At 37.7% G+C, this 20,848-nt stretch overlaps 1 protein-coding gene across 2 annotated transcripts; it reads right to left on the reverse strand.

Moving 5' to 3' along the window:
• Nucleotides 1-376: 376 nt before the first annotated feature.
• Nucleotides 377-19,982, reverse strand: LOC119776251 (DENN domain-containing protein 2A-like). Of its 2 annotated transcripts, none has more exons than XM_038274563.1 (20): nucleotides 19,892-19,982; nucleotides 15,019-15,069; nucleotides 12,544-13,728; nucleotides 12,359-12,450; nucleotides 12,048-12,142; nucleotides 11,763-11,972; nucleotides 11,585-11,678; nucleotides 11,448-11,498; nucleotides 11,159-11,346; nucleotides 9,548-9,657; nucleotides 9,346-9,415; nucleotides 8,943-9,020; nucleotides 8,726-8,866; nucleotides 7,035-7,183; nucleotides 6,401-6,578; nucleotides 6,248-6,289; nucleotides 6,041-6,149; nucleotides 1,959-2,228; nucleotides 1,794-1,880; nucleotides 377-1,704 (listed from the first exon to the last, which is right to left on the reverse strand). In XM_038274563.1, exons 2-20 carry the CDS (start codon nucleotides 15,054-15,056, stop codon nucleotides 1,673-1,675), a joined length of 3,219 nt encoding a protein of 1,072 aa, XP_038130491.1. In that variant the 5' UTR covers nucleotides 15,057-15,069; nucleotides 19,892-19,982; the 3' UTR covers nucleotides 377-1,672. The 2 variants fall into 2 exon arrangements, with proteins under 2 accessions (XP_038130491.1, XP_038130490.1); XM_038274562.1 differs by lacking the exon at nucleotides 19,892-19,982 and adding an exon at nucleotides 15,734-16,094.
• Nucleotides 19,983-20,848: the final 866 nt, after the last annotated feature.

Raw genomic sequence — 20,848 nt, forward strand, 5'->3', positions numbered from 1 at the left:
TTAGCAAAAAGTAGTATACTTGAAGTAAATTCTATTAAGAATACTTAAGTATAAGTTTAGAAAGTATACCGAACAATGTACTTTTAGTGTACTTGAAGTATTACTAAAGTAATACTTCTTAGAACTAAATTGGGACATTTTTAAGTTTACTAAAGTACACTTAAAGTATACTTTAGTAAACAATAAAGTAAACAATAGTATAGTCAAGTACACTTGACTTAGTTTAGAATAAGTTAACTCTAAGTGCACTGCCTGATTTTAAGTATGAAATTAGTGCACTTTAAGTATACTTGAATAAACTAGGAAAATGGCCTCATCTCTATATAGTTAGGATTTTTTTTTTTTTTTATTCAAATTTTTTTTTTGTACATTTATTCTGCAAAAAAAATTTCCAAAAATCTTGGATCATTATGTTTTTTAGTCAAACTTTAGCGAGGTTTTCTTTTTGGTCGTCATTAGCGTTCTCTCTCCCATGAATGCCATTTTACCCCAGCCTCTTCCTGTTGTTGAATCATGACACAGGCTGAAGCAAATGAGGCCTGCAGTGCTTCAGATGTTGCTCTGGGTTTCCTGTGACCTTCTGGATGTGTACTCCTTGCTCTCTTGGAATAATGTTGTTGGACTGACCACCCCTGGGGAGGTTCTCTACTATTCTATTATGTGTTTTTTTTCTTTTTTTTCTTCCATCTTGAGTTCACTGGAGTCCCACAGCTTAAAAAATGCTGTATAAAGCTTCCCTGGATGATGCTAATGTCTTTGTTTCTCATCTTTTCTTAAATTCCTTTAGATCCTAGAATGGTGTGATTCCTTTTGAGTTCTTTAATACTCAGCTCAGTATATAACAGTGGTAGGATAACAGGTTAGGGTCTCTAAGTAATCCTCAGCAGGAAGTATCCACACATATGCCATCGTTTCTGACAATGCACTTCTGTCCTTTGTGTTTGTGTTCTGCTGAAGCTGAGGTGATTTTCTTCCTGAGTGTTTTAATTCCATGACTCACATAAAAAAGTAAAGTAAATATTTAAATTTCATGCTGAGGCTCTTTAGAATAAAAACCTTTAAATAAAAAAACATTGTAGAAAAAAATGGAAATTACCGCCGACAATGGGACACAAATGTAAAGAGAAAGTTTCATATGCATGGAATGAATCACTTCATTCATTTTTTAATTCAAAGTAGTTTAATCAATATGAATTTCCCCCCCAAAAAGGTGGAAAAATTGCATGGTGAAAAGAAAACCTGTTTTTCTTCTTCAGTACTGCCCTCTACTGGAAACAGAAAACTGTGATTAGGAACCTTTAAAACAATATCCAGCAGAAAAACTTGTGGCTGTAACATATAACTACTTAGTTTAAACTTTCTGGCCTACTTGAAAATAAACTTGGCATCAGAATAAAACACAATCCCAAACGGAAAGTACCATCTATGTACTCCTCCCCTCCCAAGACCTGAAATATTCCAGTTCCAGGTGTCTTAAAGGAGTGGTTCTTTGGAACGACTGACCAATTTTTCACTCAAAACATCTCTCAGCGTGTCACTTTTGAAGCCAAACCACCGCTTCTTGGCCAACAATCCTTAAGAAGGAGGATAAATTCCAAGAAAAAGTCTTCAGATTATATTTCTGTTTGAGGGAGGCGGTCAGGATTTTCTTGCTTCTTCATGTCGCTTTGCATTATTTCTTAGAAAGGAATTTCATTCTGTTTCCTGGAGAAACCAAAAAAAACACACAAGAATACTTTAGGATAGGACTGAATCAATATCTTGTTCAGCTAAGTGATGATAATCATTCTTACCCAAACCTTTAAGAAACCTGTTGACCCTTCGGTGTTCATTGTCATTGATAGAGTCGAGATACTCCTGCACTCTGACCTCAAAGAGCCCTGCGATAGACGGGGAGGGAAAAATCAGGAACATTTCATCAAAGTCCCAAACTCCTCCTTTCTTCTTTTTGTAAGTACCTCTCAGAGCCTGCCGATGGAGCTCTCTCTCCTGGATAAACCAGCCAAACATCTGGGTCTCCATGAACGCCTCCAAGAAACGACACACAGTCTTGGACGGGATCGCTTTCCGGAACCCCTCACGATGGAATGAGCAGGGAGCAGGAGAGGAGGAGGAGGAGGAATAGCCATCTTCACGTTCAGCAGTGATGAAGAGCGGATAGTGTCCAACTAGCTCAACAAAGAAGCGAACAAAGGCCTCTGACACAACGGTGCTAAGGTGACTGGTATCTAGAGTAACAAAGAGAAGGTAAAATTTCATCAAATCTCCATTTTTTAGTACAATGAAGAAAAAAGATGATTAAACTCATGTTTAGTATCACACAGATATTAACTTTGACTTTTTTTTGCATTCTAAGGCGGGGTGCCATGGCCAAAAAGCATGGCATGCACCCAGGGGCGGATTTAGAAAATCTTTGGGCCCTAGGCAAAAATATGCAGGGGGCCCCCTGAATTGGGAAAACAACACGTAAAACAGACCCATTATACAGATCCAGAAATTTTTATAGAATAGACATACATTATTTGTTCTACGTTTTGTCCCTCTCTTGTCCTTTTTCTTGTTTTCATCGCTATGTTTTGCACTCAGCTGACTTTTCATGCTGTCTCAAATGGGATTAAAGATTTTTTTCCAAGCACTAAGCTCACTTAGTCGATTGCTCCTTCCCATGTTTCCATAAAGGCAAAAGTAAACAGTCATTCTTTTCACTGTAGGAAAGCCATGATCTGCTTATCTGTTCTCCATTTTTCATTTGGATGAAATAATAGCTGCACGAATCATAACAGCAGACAAGATAGAGGAGAGCAGGAGGCGGGTTACCAATCTACTGGCTCTGGAGAGCAGAGTTCGCTGCTTTTAAATGTTGTTGGCAAAGACACACACAATATATTAAAACCGTTCTGATGGCCTTTTAGCAACAGGATTTTTGTAAAAAAAACATAATACGCACAAATTGTCACAGTCTTGGTCCTGTTATGTTTTCTTTTGAGTATTCAGTTTTACTTTGCTCCATGTTTTCTAGTTTTATTGTTTTAATTCTCATTTGGTTGTGTTTTCTGGTTATATTTCAGTTTTCAAGTTTTCATTTGCTGCCCTCTGCTGCCTTCTTGTGTTCTCCTTTTTCCCTAGCTCCTTTTCCTGCCTGCTCTGTTCACACCTGCTCCCAATCTGCTCGTTAGTCCTCTCCTTGTTCAGTCTCCCATAAACACACTCCTTGTGCAGTTCCTCAGTGCTGGTCTAACTTCCTCCAACTCCGTCTCACTGTGTCTTCCTTGTCGTGATTGTTTCCCCCTGATGTCTCCATGGTTTCTGGTTTGTTTGACTTTTTTCATGTTTGATTTATTTGGATATTTGGATTCCTGCCTCAGCTGTCTGTTTATCTTTAATTAAACACACAAGAAACTCACCTCTGCCTCTGCATTTGGGTCCTCAAACCACAACCAAACCCTGACACAAATAAGGAATAGTTGTAATAAGCATACATGTAAACAGAGTTTTATGGGGCCCTCAGGAACTTGGGGTCCTAGTATTTCCTAATAGTAAATCCCCCCTGCATGCACCTTTGGTTGTTTTAAGCTTCAGTCTAATACAAACTGGATTTGCTAGATTTTAAAACAGCTTCAACAAAAACAAAAGTAATATTTAGATGTTAATGCATTTTTTAAGGTTGGTTCTGTAAGAAAGGTTAGAAAATCCAAAGAATCAATTTGCCCTGAGTCTGGCTATTTAAAAGTTGTTTTAAGCTGAAAATATTGAAGCTTTTTTCAGTTGATTATGACCTTAGAAAGAAAACAAAACCTGTTATCTTTGTTAAATATTTACTATATGAAATCTTTTTCAATTTCAAACAGCCAACGGTTTATTTGTATTTTGTTAATTTAAAATTGGGAAAACCATGAAACCTTTCATAAAGATGAAACACAGATTTTCCTCATAATGATATTTTTTAATTGTAAACCAAAAAAAAATCAATTTCAAGCAAACAATGAAACGTACCTATAAAAAAAATATTTTTGATGTATTTAATGTCATTTTGTTGTCAAAATTCAATCAAATATATTTTTTAAACCCAATAAAGCTTACAGACTGGTTTAAGATATTCTACTACACTTAGTTGTTTCTTTATATCCTTTTAGAGATTAGGAACCATTGTAGCAGAGCTGCAAGTTAAAAATGATCAGTATGTGTTTCACATAGGAAGATCATTAGCGTTGCACCGCCTCCTGCCTCCATATTTGGTTGGAGAAATAATCAGTTTATCTTGCAAAACATTCATGATAATAGCTTCATAGTTTTTTTTTAGAAAGAAAGTTGCATGGACCCCTTTTCAGATCTGAGAGGAAGAATGTAGAGGTGTGGGTGCTTTGGCCTCTCTCTGACAAGCTTAAGCCTCCGGGAAGAAGTTACTGTACCTAAATCAGTAATGCTGGATAAAAGTGGAAAACGCATTATTTCCTGATGATGTTTCAGTGGTAGTAATATTCAGTCAGATTAGATTTTTTTTTTTTTTTTAGCTGAACACTAAAAAAAAAAGAGAGTATAATTGTCTTCAAGGTTGAAGAGGCCCATGTACACTTGGGTCATTTATTAAAGTGGTCATAGAATGATTATACAGGATATTTGGTGCTGGTCCTTAAGGTCTGAATAGGGTGTGTAACATTGGTTGGGCTGAAAATGAAATATTTGCTGTTCTATGAGCCCTAATGCAAACCTGGCTATAAAGCCCTAGAATGAAACAACAGGTTTTTTTCCTTTTATGCTCATGAATATTTAGACGAGATGTGCGCTGATTGGTTGGTTTGCAACGAGTGAAGCTGCTAAGCCAAGACTCATCATAGCAACAAGCAGTCACTCACTGAAACATCAAATTGTTGATTTGGTAGAGTGACCAGATGTCCCCTTTTTCCTGGGCATGTCCTACTTTTCATACCTTCTGGCTCATTTTCAAAAGAGAAACTGCCTGTTTTGTAATTCTTGTAGAAATAAACCCAACTGTAGGCTAAACAGCTAACCTGGTGCCTTACATCTACCTCTATTCATGCTCTTGGACCAGAGAACCAGTGGGCTGGTGCAAATGTCAATTTCGGGGTGTGACAAAAGTACAGGCCAGAACCAAATAAGGCAACATCCCTGAATTGACGTGAATTCGGTGTTTCGTTTGGATTCACCCGTTTTATGGTGAAAGTTTAGACTGTTGAGATTTGCATAGAAAGGAGGTGTCGATGGGGTTTGAACTTCTCTGAAGATCAGTTTCACCCACTGAACTATTGTTATTCATCTATGACAATGTAAACTCTGTTTTGCGTTCTATGATCCCTTTAATGTAACAGGGGGGTTGAGCATGGTCTAGTTTGACCCTGTCATTTTACATTGACTACATATCGTTGCTATTGGGTTGATACCAACTCTGAAAGCGTTTAGGATGAGAGGTTAAAGAACTTCAACAAAGAAAAGCCAGATACATTTTCAATTAAACAACACCAGGGACTGTTCTCCCTGCTGCCCTCTGGGAAGAGGTTTCGCAGCATTTGATGCAGGACCAGCAAGTTCTGCAACAGCTTTTTCCTTCACTGTCATCAGACTGTTGAACTGTTGAAACTCCAATCAAGACTTAATCACACGTGAAAACATCATAATTGCACCACCAACATGGCTGATTTTTTTTTTTCATAATTTTAACCGAACAAAACTCAGTGTTCTACCGAATTTTGCACCATATGTATTTATATATTTTGCACTGCACTGAACCTTTCCATATAAATGCCTTTTTCACCATGGCTTTAAACTGGTTTTCTTTTTCTCCTACACCATTTACATTCTGATCGCTGCTCATTCACCGTTAAAAAGCTGTATGTATCGAAATTTTGTATTGTTTACATCTGTGTATACAAAATGACAATAAACTTTGTCTAAGTCTAAATCTAAGTAATTTCAGACTACATTTAAGATGCTTTAAAAGTCATGTTTTAGACCTAATATATTATTTAAAAAAAACACATTTGCAGCCTGTGAACCATACATTTTAGGGCTTGTTTTATCTCACCACTCATTGAATCTGCTCCTCTGTCATTAGCAAGTTCTCTTCTTCTTTCAAGGACGTTCTCTAGCGCCGACTGAAGTTTAGAAGGCAGGATGGAGTCCTCATCATCCATCTAAATGTAAGAAAACAGAAAAATAGATCAGATTTTTTTATAAAGACAAAACCCTTTGTGATTCAGAATGATGAAGTGACTTAGAAACATGCTCTCACCTTTCTGAGGAAACGGTTGTTACCAAGGTCCACAACAAGAACCTGTAAAGAAATCAAATGATTACAGTGATGTTCTTCTGCTCTTGATGAACCTATAGAGTTTTATTTTTGCTGGTTAGAGTTTCAGCTACATTAGCCTCTTCTCTGTCTGACCTCTTCCAGGGGAAGCTCGTTGAGGTGGGTTAGAGAGGTGGACAGAAGGCCGACGATGAATGGCGTTGGTGTGCAGACGATGTCGAGCATGGCTGAGGGGAGCACGGGGATGTAGGTGTGCTGCCAGACAAAGGGATAAAGCAGTGCAACGACTGCATGGCAGCACTGGGAGAGGGTACTGCAAGGACAGAAAATTGAAAATTTGGCCGGGATTACGCTATCACCGCCAGATGGTGCTGAAGATCAACATTTACCCCAAAGAAAATCAGGCATTGAAGCTTTTTTGTTTTTCTTGACATCACTGTTCGTTGCATTCCTGCTCTGAGCTACTGAGAACATTTTTTCTGGCTTTTCCCAGCAGAGTAAATAAATTTGCCATCATCTCCAGGCACTGCTCCAAATGTCAGTCTTGCATGAGCTCCTAATCCCTGGGATGCCTTACATTTATTTAAAAACATGAGTCTGGACCACCCACTGTACATCCAACTTCATAATGGCAACATCCCTGAGAGCTCAGTTTAATAAACATTAGTAGACGGGTGTTCTGAACAAAAGCCTGTTCCAAAGAGGTTTTATTTGCTATTATTAGCAAATAAAAGTTGCATTAATTGCATTGGAGGGAAAAAGAGGCAACCTGAGTTTGTCAGCAGTGAAGATCACTCTTCTTTCCAGCAACAGAGAACCGAACACCCGGAGGAGCAGCCGCAGACTCAGACAGGAGAAGAGGCATTCAAAGTCCACGTGTTCCAGACGGGAGTCGGATGGCCTGCAGAGCTCCATCACCTGGAATATCAACATTTACACGTTCAAAACCTGATAAAAGAAAACAAATCACCAGGATTCCTTAACCCTTTATAGGGCAAGTTACTCTTTTTCATCACTAACATCCCACTTACAGATAGAGTCCCCCCGTCCCTCAGTGAGGTCTAGAAGCAGAAGATCTACATCTAGCCATTCAGCAAAGATACTGCTACATGGCTGCACATCTTAGTTTGGCATTTGACCAATTAGATGAGCCCTTAAATTATATATTACCTAGTGTAAATTAAGTTTAAAAAAAGTTAAGTGACGAAAAAAAGGCAAAAATTTAAAAAGTTTCTGTAAAGCTAATTGAAAAGTTAAAAAGTAAAGTTAAAAGTGAATAAGTCCAGTTAACAATTATGTTTATGTTCTTAATATATTCAGGCAAGTTGGTGTTTCTTGTTATTTCATTGACATTCATTTTTTCCATCAAAATATCCATATTCTTTAAATGTTATAAAGGTAATAAGGTCTTGTCCTGGATTCCAGTAACACTATTGGCTTGACTTTTTAATTTTCAAAGTATTTTACTGAGTGCCCTATAAAGGGTAAAAAAAAGTCGATATCATTTAAACATTGGGGGAAAAAAATATAAAATTCGAGCAGCATTCTGCAAAACCTTTCAAAGGAAAAGCATCTAAAAATTTACATATAAGGCATGTAGGAGTTTATGGTTTTTTTATGTTTGTGGAATTAATGTAAAATAAGAACTGCTTTGAAAATATCATATGAGAATTTAACTTCTGCCTCCCTGCCTTCAAATTCTTCATATTCTTCATATTCTAGGAGCAAATATTGGATTTGGCAAAATTGAGATTATAAACAAACATTAGGGATGTAAAATGCAAGATTCTTTTATAAAAGCAGACTAAAATAACAGCTTGCTTTTATGATTCACTTAACTGGTTTCAAAGTGACATTAACCTTTCTATTCACTCAAAGAATGTTTATTGTTTGCACATATTTATTCATTGACTAAAGTCAAAAATAGGCATAATTTCTTTTAATGAGTTAATCTTATTAAAGCAACATAATTATTGGATAATTTTATTTTTTTATCAAAAAAGTTTAAGCTGTAACCATGTATTCCAGATGAGATGAAACTAAGATTTATGGCCACAAACATTACAGGTGGCTTTGATGTGAAACACTAGATAAATGGTTGCTAAAGCCCCCCTAATACCCATTGAAGAGTACGGAGGAGATCTGTGATGCTGTGGGCTTATTTCTCTTCTACAGGCATGCAAAGCTGTTAGATTCCATAGTATTATAAATTCTTTGGATTATTAGAACATTTTAAACTAAAACAAAATCTAGTGGAAATGAAAAAAAAGAAATGAAAGTTGATCCTTAAGTCTCTTTCAGCAGGATATGATCTTAAACATTTAGCTTAATCAGTACAGAACATCCGAACTACTAACCAATCAGATTTCAATTCAGCAACACACACTTTAATCCTAAAACACATTTAAATGTGTGTCCATATGTTCTGGGTATGTTTGGTCTTTTTGTTGCGTTGCTTACCTCCGTTCCAGAACCAGGGAGGAAGGTTTTGATGTTGATGGTTCTGCCTGGAGCTGGAAACTGAGCTTCCATGATGGCTCTCATAAATGGCTGCACCAGTGCAGGGGAGAGAGCTCGCCGCCTTTCCACCTCATCCAGCACCTGCCATTTATACCCATAGATTATGATCTGTGAAGCTGCTCTGTAATGCTTTAGAGTTCTAGACAGAAGTGTTTACCTTGGAGAACAGATTGAAACAGCCAAGGTGACTAACGATACAGTAAACCTCTGGCAGGCGCTGGCCTTTTCCACTAGGCTGAAATGCAGAGTCATTTTTACTTTCATTTGCATGTAAACACATACTTCTACTGAGCTTAGACATTAAAGGAAAAACAGAAACACTAAGGTTAGACAAAATGATCCCACTCCCCTTTAAAGATCCATAAACAGGACCATATGCACACTTTCACATGCAGCGTACGGTTCCCAGTCCCACACACTTCCGCTTCAGCTCTGAGATGCACTGGTTTCCCACAGGCGCATTCACCATTTTGCTGTTTATTTACTCAGCCGACATTTGGTATTCAGCCACTTCCTGTTCAGTGACAGCACTTTTATTTACACCGCTAGTTCCTATTTACCAGTAAACGTCGACAGTATCCAAACCTCCTGGTGCCATCCTCTCCCGTCAGGACAAAGGAGAACATCTCACTGTAAAACAAGAAAAATAAGGAAACAATTTTTTTTTGTTAAATGCAAAATACAGATATCCACACACTAACTGCAATATAGCTTCTAGTTTTGCAAGGTTATAAAAGTTTTGTAACACTGAGCTGTTTCCACCTTGGGTATATCTCCACAGGCTGCCAGTCTTTGGCGTCGGGGAAACAGAACTGAGGAATAATCTTCAGCTGATCCTCTGTCTCCCTCATAAACTTGAAGCTTCGTTCCAACTGCAACAAACAGAAGCAATTAACTGGATTTTTATTATTTCTTTAAATTGTATTGAATCCTTTGACACAGTGATGACAGGCTGGATAATTCAGTTTTGTTTTGCAAACTCGGCGTGTTTTAAAAAACTTAAAGCAACAACGTGGAGATGCTATTGCTGGAGTAATAACACGGTAGTGGTAGTATCATGATGTGGGGATGACTCTTTTCTGCAGGAATGGGAAAACTGGTCAGTATTCGGGAGAATTTTATACAAATTTTTAAATGTAGAATTTTCGTTCCAGTTCAGGGTTAAAGAAAACATGGCAGTAGCCAGATTGATCTGTATAGAACCGAGTTGGGTTTTACGCCATCCATCTGGGATGGCTGCCGTTCAGTCTGTCCGTGAAAAGGAGTGACGTTAGCACAATACTTCAAGCTGATTGGGTGACTTGCCAGCTAGTACCCGCCTTCGATTATACGCTTTCAGCCAATCATAGCAGGGGATCGTTTGCAGCTTCAGTAAGCTGATAAATCAATTTTTTTACCTAAATCCTCTCGAAAGAAATGCACAGACATCTTTGCCATCTACAAATGCACAAATTGCTTATTTTTGCTTTAGCTAAAACAGAGTAAACTGCGGTATTGACAGGTGTGTCCTCCAGCGTAGCCATATTTGTGATGCCCTAGAAAGGCCCTTCTGACTGTCGTCATTCCCACATGTCGCGCCTGAACCTTTTGCTTGCAACGTTAGGTTAGGTCAAAGGGGCATTAGGGAGTCTTCTAATGACACTGCCACCTGTGGCCAAAACAAACAACTGCAAGCACTCTTCTGCTCACTCTTGTAGAGCATGCTCATACTTAACAAGGTGTTACTTTTTACTTTTATCACCATACATGGAGTTACCTTTGATGTTTGAGTTGAGCTGGATGCCTTTTGCTTTTGAGTATCCATAAAATCCATCTTATATAACATTTTGATTATTTGCTAGGTTGAACCCATTTAATATGCACATGTTTGATGTTACATCTGGACAACAGCATGGGAATACCGGACCTGATGCACATTGAGGGGAAATATGTGCTACAGGCAGTGAACTACTAAGGTTGCAATCAAATAAAAAGGCTATTTTAAAGATCTGTTACAGTTCAATTTACAAAATGTCTCTCTGAATTCTAGTGTATTTAATGACAAAATATTAAAGGTTCAATGGGTGGTGATGCGTTTGCAAGGTTCTAAATGCAAACAAAGAGCATGAGTAAGGTTTCCTTTGTTATATCATTTTTAGTTGATCGCATCCAATATTAGACAATGTTTGTTATAATAACTAATATACCAAGATTTGCTGCACAAAAACAATCTAGGATGCTAAGCCAAAGGTTTGAATGTTGAGTTTAGCAAGAAATATTTACAATATAAATGAGGTTTCACTTTAAAAAAAATCTCCTGCAGATTGTTGCCCAAATGACAATAATAAAAAAATAAAAACAAAGAAAAAAACATAGCTCTTCGCTGCTGCTAACCTTCAGAGGGAATTGCTGTGTGACTTCTGGCAGATAGTGGTCACCAGCCTTCGACTTGTGCAGTGAAACAACAAGAAAGTACTCAAAAAGCTTGCGTTGGTGGCGATCTTGATGTAGCAAGTAGCTTCTGGTGTTGGACTCATCGTGGTGGACTTCCATCTTTCTTGGCTGTCTCAGAAAAGACCGAACTGCAGGGCGAAAACATAGGATCCAGTTAGAGATGGGTGCAGGAAGCAAATGAGAAACATAATGTATAGTCTTGGGTGTGCATATGTAATTCACACCTTACCTTTTAATCTGTCTTCAACTTCACTCTCAGAGTCACTGTTCTCATCAGTTACTGTAAATAAAAGCCAAATTAAATTTCTGCCTTTGATATAAAGAGAACTCTAATATAGTTTTTATTAGTGAACTAAAATATCAAACCTCTTCCAGAAATTGCTTCAGCATAATGATACATCCTGCGTAGATGTTTTTTTCTGGTCCGACCCTCAAATATACCATTGATCCTTAGGACAACCTTTTGAAAGAAAATGTTTGAGTCAGTGTTAGATTGCTTTTTGACTTTTGACCCTGCGATTTTTACGTAGATGTGAATCCAGACCGTCGGTATCCTGCGGCAGGTGTTGCTGTAGGGATCCCCAGGGATCCAGGAACTGTGTTCAGTCCCTGTTGGGGTGGAAGGAGGGCTGAGTTGGGGCGGAGATGAAACACCTCCACTGCTGACGCTATGAGCCGCCTGGTTGGTTCTCCTCAGATCCAGTAGCTTGAAGCTTCTGCCCGAATTTTGTCTGAAAAATCCAGGCCTAGATGCCTACAGAGAGAGAAAACAATTGTTACAATAACCAGGCTTAAGTTATGGCGGCCTCATGTATTGATGTTTGGGAACCTTTGTTGAGTCGGCACCAGGAGACGAGGGTATAGATTGCTGCGAACATTGACTCTCCAACTCGATGTCTTCGTATGGATTCTCATTTGACGAGTCTGTTGAGTCAACATTTACATCTATGTAATGCTTTTAATGTTGAAAAGATGGCCCTCAGAATGGAGTCCTGTCAAGAAATACTTCCAGAAACTTGTGAAAGTGAAAATGGTTGACACTTAAAAGAACAAAAATAGGTTGTACTCTAGAAAGAAAGCATGCATCCCAAAAAAAGAGGATAAAATAAAGTGCTTAGAAATAGGAAGCAGGTATCTGACCCAAGATGTCTTCATAGTGATGTTCCTGAGAGATTGACCAGGTGAAAACTGGGCTGGGTGACCTCGTACGGTCTTCAAAGTCACATCGTATCCTGTCACAGCACAAAAAACAAAGAAAAATAACTTTAGATATCTGCAGCAATCTTAAACTAATAATGATCTTCTAAGACACACACATAACTGACCTGTTATTAAGGTGTCTTTCAGCCCTGGGTCTCCCATGGTAACCACACGGAGGCTTTGAGGATGTCTTTGAGGAAACAGATGGTAGTGGAGGGAGGTTCCTTCTCCCCCTCTCCTCCCTCAAACTCCTGCCCATGGAGGGAGTAGCTGGATGCTGGAAGGTACGCTTAGGTTTGGGCACCGGATTGATGGGCAGGGTACCTGGCTCTGTGTACACATTCTCCTGGTCCTCCTCTCCCTCTTTAGCATCCAGAGCTCTACTCACCACTGAATCATCAAGTTCCTTCTTTTTCACCTCCTCTTTTTTCTCCTTCCCCGGTGGGCTGAAGTAGTTGCCTAGCTCTGCGGGGGCTTTCCTATGGTTCTCCTCCAAAGTCTCTAGCTTTTTAAAAAGAGTGAATACAGCTCTCTTCTCTTCATTTGTTTGTTCTGATGATTTCTTTCCACTGCTTTTTATTAGCCTCCCCACCTGCTGCTTGTCTTTCGTTTGTGGAGAACAAGGCCTTGAATCATCCCCTGGAGTTTTCATGTGACCTTCAGTGCTCTTACAGTCACTTTTTGCCAGGTAGCTTCTGGACAAAGTGCTATGTTTTAGGTCTTGAGGGTGATTCCCCGGTCCATGTGGTAAACATGGCCATAAATCATCTTGAGGGGTTTCTTTGTGATCCATTAATGCCTTTGAGTCATTCTTTTCATGATTATCATTCGACTTAGGGACATTATTGGCCATTTGAGGTTGTTTCGAGAGTTCATCTAGGGAAAAAGACCCTGAATTACTGTAATTTGCTATATTTTCTTTCCCGAGATCCTGTTTCTTACTGGGTCCTGTCCTGATAATCTCAGAGCTTTGATTATCTACAGTTCTGTTGCTGCCATTTGTGGAGGAGTCGGCTGGTTTTAAGCTGGCGCTCTTGCTCAAACTACCTGAATTTAGGTGTGAAAGAGTTGATTCCTTATTCTCCCACAGGGAGATCTTGTCCTTGATGTTGCCTACGTTGGACCTGGGGAGTTTGGATCCCACCATGGGGCTGCTGCTGGGATAGGAGTCACAAATCGGCCTCCTGAAATCCACCTTTGACGATTCCTCCCTCCGTTTCCACATGTTGTCTAAGGGGGTAAAAGGTTGTTTTTTTGCCCCTTTACTTTTTTGTCCAACGTTCTTACCACCAACGAAGTCCAGCTTTTGCCTAAAGAAGGGATGAAAGCACACTTTTGGTCATAGATCCCTGATAAATTGGTTATCCATACAGACTTTTAGTTCAAAGAAAGGCGAACATTCCAACACAGGATTGTTGACCCCCCACCAAAGTTTCCTGAACTTCTTATAGTCACTGGGACTACCAGTCAGAGGACACTCAGTTTTTCTGGTGACAGTGGGAAAACTGAGCCTGAGAGTAAATGCCAGAGGATACGCTTATGACCGAATATCTTCCTTTTATAAGCTTTGAAAAATAAACACATTCTTGGACTGGGGCCAAATTTTATCGGACTGTTAGGTTTTAATAAATAAACGAGAGGAAATGGGAAGCCCTGAGTTTAGGGACCTTTTATGGATGGGGTGATAAGAGTCAGCTGTATGCTTTTCATTATTTTCCAGCTCAGAAAATGGATTATCTCACATCTTTTAAATCCTGACACACTGCAATACTTTTCTCTGAAAATATAGCATGAGTTGGAGCAGTCACTGAACAAACATCACCATCATTTTTATGACATTTAGAAATAATTATTCTATCGATGGCTCAGCTATAAAAAATTAAAACAAATTAATCTTAAAATGTTGAAGCCTCACAAATCTGAATCTATTTAAGCTTTAATATTTATCTGGGTATCTATATCCATTAAATTGGGCAATATTTAAACTAAACTGTAATTGTTTAGTCTAAAGGACAGATGGGGCTTAATATTACACCTTCTTTTATTTGGATAGGTATATGTTTAGCTAAAGTTCACCTTTATGCAGATGACACAGCAGTTTAATATGACTTTGATATTTAATATTAACTTTGATTTAGGTTAGTATGTTTTTTTTTCTAAACGATATCACAGAATAATCATCTGCACATACTAAAAGTTATTGCCTTTTTTTAAAAAAACATTATTTTATGTTAGTTTCTGTATATCAGCTTCTGTTATGGGACTTTAGGTTGGTTTAGATGCTTTTGATCAGACGGAAAAGTGCATTTTTGCTGAATGCAGTCCAATTTTTTGAAGATGTTCGAAGGAGTCCCTAAGCGATTAGTTGTTTGCTGAGAGTTACTTTCCATATTTATAATGGATTTTGAAAGTATATTTAATTTTCCTGTCTTTAATCTAATGCAGGCGGTTTACCTTTTGGGCTGACTTTATTGCTTTACGTTTATTTCTTAATGTGACGAATAACATCATTAGAAGATATCTGTCAACAACTGTACTTGATTTAAGCTTGCAGGCTGAGGAATGCAATTTAAAACATTATAATAATCTTCAATGCAAACCTGCTGCCAGCGATGTGGATTCCCTCAGCAGCCTCCATGATCGCTGTGCACCTGCAAGAGTCACAGAAAAGTCCTTTTTAAATAAGCCTATCATATTTTTTGCAAATTTACATCTTTCAGTATCCCTTTAAGGTTGTGAAGATGAGCTGGAAGAATTCACTGAAAACACAATAATTTTACATCCTTGTGAAATCATGATAAAGTCTTTCCTCCCTTTGCCTTTTCATCCATTTCATGCTAATTCTTCTGTCACTTTGTCCATACCAGAGGCTAACTTTTGACCTGTGAAGTGACTAACATGCTCTGCATACTTTCACATGTCTCTGAGGCCAACAATTCAAAGTTCAGCGTCCTTAAAGATAGCACTCGGTGATTTCCCAGATCTGTTGCGGCTGTGATCATTTACAGTCTGCATCAGCAGTGGGACAATATGACTCCAGAAAGCTTAATGAGCTGCAAAGGTAATACAGGTGCATAGTGTGATTGTTGGTTTTTAACCTGAATAATATAAAAGACACTAAAACAGAAGATAATCCACAGCCGTCAGCTTTTATCTCATCATAAGCAGCTTTAAACATAATAATCTATTGATGAAATGAAGCAAATCATAAGAAATAGTCAACTAATACTGAAAACTGTTTGTCCACCTTAAAAAAAAAACTAGAAAATTAAACAGAATAAATATTTCTGCACCATTAAATTTTCAGTTTCTTACCTCCATCCATTTGATGGAACTGCTGCTGTTTAAAGATTCTGTATCCATCAGTACAGCGTCCAGAGCCCTTCAGCGTTCCATATGTAATCACACTCTCAAACAGGATTTCTAACTTGACTCAAATCTCTAGCAGATGGCAAAGAGTTTCCCTCCCGACCAACAAACTCTCCTCCCTGACTCTCCTCCAATCCGCAGCCTTCATTCACCCTCGCTCTCTCGTGGCTCTGGACACCACTTCCTGCTCCTCTCCTCTCTTTTAATGCTGTCAGCCCCTCTCACAGTTGAACTAGCAGAATGAATGACTGATTCCTGACGCTCTCTCAGACAATTCAAAAGCCACATTTTTAACCTATGGCTGCAGGAGAATTTGTTCCATGGGACATACATCATCACATTAAATCATTTCCCTCCAAATTTGAAGTGTGTTGGGATTGCTGTCCCAGCTGTTTCTTCTCTATGATTGCTTAAGCAGCTGCAGCGGATCAGCCCACCCTCACCGATCTATCATTTAACACTCAAGGCCTTCATTTTCTCTTTTGTTTTAATTCTTCTTTCTCTTTAAATTTGAGCCTTTTCTTCAGATGTCAAATTCTGGTATCCAATGAAATACAAATGTCACCCTCCCCTTTCACTTTGATGCATCTTATCCGATTAAAACCAATTTTAAGCATATTTTGTATTGACTTTATGTGACAGATCAACACAAATCAGTACAATTATGCAATGGAAAAAAAAGATAGATTTTTCTTTTTTTTTTTTTTTTGAAATAATCTTTGTTCAACCCCTGTTATTGTAATTATTGGTGGTTCTCAGGGGCGTCTCTAGGTTTAAGACACAAGGGTGGCTCAGCCCCTATTTTTTCAGTGCACCTGCTAAGGCGTTGTCTAAGACAAGGGTGTAACTTTGTGTTGAAAGTTGGTGGGGACGCTCATAAGGAAAGGGAGCTACCTGCGCGACGCCTTTTTTTTTTTGTTGGAAAGGATAAAGCCAAAAAAATGCGAATAACATTTATCAATTTAATGCTTACAGTTGAAAACATAACTGTTACAATATTCACTTATATATTTTGTGTCAAAAATATCACATAAATCTAAACAGACAGTACAAATCAAATAAATATATCAATTTTGTAGAACATTTATTGACAGTCAATTTTGGGTCACGTTTTAAAATTAATTTACTTTTAAACCAGGACTCGGACAAGATCTTATGGGACCTTAAGCAGAATATGATTAAGCAACTCCGTCTTTCTGTCAAGAACATCCACCAGCAGGGTATCCAGGGGGGGATTTACCATTAGGCAATACTAGGCAGTTGCCCAGGGCCCCAAGTTCTGGGGGCCCCATAAAACTCTGTTTCCATTTATGGTTAATACAACTAATCCTTATTTGTGCACATTAATTATGTTTTTGCTAAAAATCCTTTGGCTAAAATGCCATCAGAACGCTGATAAATAGAGAGAAAAAAGGGACAAGAAGAGAGGGACAAAACCTAGAACAGATAATTCAATTCAATTCAATTCAATTTCAATTCAGTTTATTTATATAGCGCCAAATTCACAACACATGTCATCTCAAGGCACTTTACAGTTCAACCAGATCATACAGTCAAATTGAATGATCCAGATAATGGATGTCTATTCTATTAACATTTCTCTATCTGTAGAATGGGTCTGTTTTATGGGTTTTCTTCTCAGGGGGCCCCCTGCCTTTGCCTAGGGCCCCAAATTTCCTAAATCCGCCCCTGAGGGTATCAATACTGATTTGATAGAATCTGGGAGAGCGGACTATGTTCAACCATCCATTTTCTTTAACCTTATCCCTCAGTGGGATCAGGAGGTGCTGGTGCATATCTCCAGCCACGTTTTGGGTGAGAGGTGGGATCACCCTGGACAGGTCACCAGTCTGTCGCAGTATGTTCAACCAGCTTAAAAGTAATCGGTAATCAGATTTATTATTTGCACTTTTACTAAGTGAACTTTCTAACTCCCTTAAATCTGAAATTCCAATGCCAAAATTGTTTAAATCTTTTATCTTTGGACCCCCTGCAGAGTGACGTCACACCTGCAAGATCCTATCCTTACCTTCCTGCTAGATTGCAAAAAGCAGCTTGCTCATGAGTTGTCAACATAACACGCTAAATCTTAAATGTACGTGTAGGCCTACATATAAAAGAAAAAGGGGCGCAGTGCTTGCTACTGAATGGCAACACTATCAAAGTCAGGAAAAAGTTTTAAGTGAAGCCGGGATTAAAACAGTAGCTACAAGAAGCTTCAAATAAAAGGTGTTCTTCATGTTCAACCTAAACACCAACTCCGATAGACCATCAGTAGAGCAGGTGTTTAAATTAATCAATCACTGCTGCGAAAGCTTATAGCAGTGAAAGCTAATATACCACAGCCATCACTTAATAAACGCAAAATAAACAACCCTCTAAAAATGGAAAACTGTAATGGACTGAAAGTCCTGTTTTTTATGTGGGAAATTATTTGCGTGTGTTTTAGTATAATTCTGATATATTGGCGCTGTTGTCTGTTTCTATGGCAACGATACTGAATGTAGTGTAGCTTAGAGACCTGCATGGGTCGAGTTTTACCAACCCGCACCCGCCCGAACCCGTTAGGATGACTACCGAACCCGACCCGTCACCCGCGGATATCTTCAATTCAAATGTTATGGGGAGAGGTTGGAGGGGGGTGATGGGGAGAAAGCGAGAGGCAACAGATTCTTTTTTCTGAGTTTTTTTGTCGGGGTTTGTGGACGGTGAGCAGCGGGGAGAACTTTTTTTATTTTCTTTCTGAGGAGCGGCATGAATGGGGTTTTAATCAGATATACACAGCACCGAAAGCAAAATACGTGTACAAAATATTGGTGGGGACTGTCCACACCAGTCCTTAAGGAAGTTACGCCTATGATTGTTTAGATTAACTTGTCTTCTTTATGGCTTTTATTCGGTGCTTTACTGCATTTGTTTTGGGAAAATATGAGGAAATAATAAATACAGAAAAAAAATATATTTTTTTTAAAATCGCAAAATAATTATAGGGTGGCTAATGCCAAAGAAAGGGTGGCTGAAGCCACCCTTAAATAGGTCTAACGACGCTTATGGTGGTTCTAGAATCTAGATCAACATTTTTTGGGGGGTCAGTGTTTTTTTTATGGGAGCACTAAACAAAAGAATGAAATGAATGAAAAGAATGAAACAATAACACTTAATATTTTAAGTTAATGTAAAGCTATGAAATCCGCAGCTGTATGACTGAAGCTAAAGTGCAACAACTTTTTAAATCGCAAATCAAATAAAATTGAAAAAAATAATTATTATTATTCCAAAGAACTTATCAGTTGTAGGTTTGGTCCTAATTAATATAAATATTAATATAATTAATTGATCACAAATGTATTCTATATTATGTCTTTGGTAAAGGGGCCGTAACAGGGTCAAGGTCCAGGTCTGCAGGGGTGCTGCCCCCTGTTGGCCCCCTCTGTAGCACCGCCCATGACTCTTTAATAAAACTACCTAAACCTAAAGCAATTTTCCAAGCTTTAAAAATCTCACAAAAGTCAATTTATGATCTAAAAATGAAAGAATATTGCACAACTGGAAACCAGATGTGAGGATGTTTTTTTTTCTGCAGGTACAGGGAAGATTGTTTAAGTTCATGGAGGCATGCAGCTAAATATTGAGACTGCAAAAGATAGAAGTATAGTTCACCTTCCAACTGATGGACAACCTCGTCTCATTAAAAAATGTGTTATAGCCTCCAAAAAGAAGTATTTTCATAGTTTAGCTCCTACATATATTCTTTTTTTTTTTTTGGCCTTCACTAGATTAGTAAAGGGTAATTTAGGGAACTTTTGGGCGCTGAATATATCGACATTACACCTTTTTTGAGGTTTTTATTTCTGAAAAACTTCTGAAAAATGCATTCTTTTCTTTCCGCTTTTTATCTAATTTAAATTAATAAAATTCCCCTTAAAATGCATTGAAGTTCTACCTGTTCTTGACACAAAAAACCTCAGGAGTAAATACTTTTAAGGTCCATTAAACACTCTGCTATTATGACTAAATAAAATACTTCCGAAACGAATAATCAGAGTAAAAATTGAAATTCAATAACTGTATTTTTAACTCATAAATAAAATATTAAAAGCTTACCAGAGAGATGTGTTAGCTTTCTTTCCTACGGTTAGGCTTTAATGGCTGATTTGGCGCTTCAGCTTTTAAACACAGTTTCTTTAGAGCCAGTAGCAGCTGTTTAAACCAACAAAAGTGCAGCAACAGCTGACCTCTGGGCAGCTGCTTGTATAGCAAGCCATTTTGTACAAAAATTGTATGTCCTTAACATCAGCTGTCATTTTCATATACTATTTTGAAGCTACATTAAACTGTTTGCTTACATCAGCGTGTTATTTTGCCAATGGTATTTATGGTCAAGTTAATGCAGCAGAGGTCAAACTGGTATCAATAATTAAACATGAAAATATATATTTTTAATTTGTATTCATCATATATTACCAGAAATATTGGACTTGAAATATTTTAAAATGTTTATAAATGTGATAATTCAAATAGAACTGGAAATAATTAAATCAATATGTGTCAAATGTGTGTAAACTTAATCGATATAAAAATTTAGGTCAATAATGAAGTCCCTGCAATCAGAAATATTTAGTAAATTTTAAATCTTTCTCATTTTAAAAACATGTAATTCAGGATTCATTCTTAAAATATATACAGTTGTATTCAATGAATTTAATAAATTGCAATATTATTGAAAACTTAATACATTTCTTTAACTCAATTTAACAAGTGGAACCTATTATATGGATTATTATAAACAGACTAATATTTTCAAGCCTGTATTTTGCATATATAGAGTGATATTTTTGTTATTAACTAATAAAAAGTAAACATTTAAAATCAGATATTCATGTCTCATAACAAAGTATTTTAATGGAGAAATGTAGTGTTGCTTAAAATTATTTCTTATCCTGACTTAAAATGTATTGTTAAAAATGTATTTTAAAACTGACAAATAAGCCTAAACAAAATTTAAATTGTTTACTAAATAGGACATAATCTGAACTAACTTATGCTTAGATCATCTTACAA

Source organism: Cyprinodon tularosa, unplaced genomic scaffold, assembly GCF_016077235.1.
Source record: "Cyprinodon tularosa strain WSP-4 unplaced genomic scaffold, ASM1607723v1 ctg92, whole genome shotgun sequence".
NCBI lineage: Eukaryota > Metazoa > Chordata > Actinopteri > Cyprinodontiformes > Cyprinodontidae > Cyprinodon > Cyprinodon tularosa.

Excerpts from the sequence above, each read along its gene's own strand:
- LOC119776251 (XM_038274563.1), bottom strand. The coding sequence starts at position 15,056 with ATGGAGGCTGCTGAGGGAATCCACATCGCTGGCAGCAG. Across the intron at positions 11,973-12,047 it reads CTGGTGCCGACTCAACAAAG|GCATCTAGGCCTGGATTTTT; the intron begins GTTCCCAAACAT and ends CTCTCTCTGTAG. Across the intron at positions 6,579-7,034 it reads TTCACTGCTGACAAACTCAG|TACCCTCTCCCAGTGCTGCC; the intron begins GTTGCCTCTTTT and ends CTGTCCTTGCAG.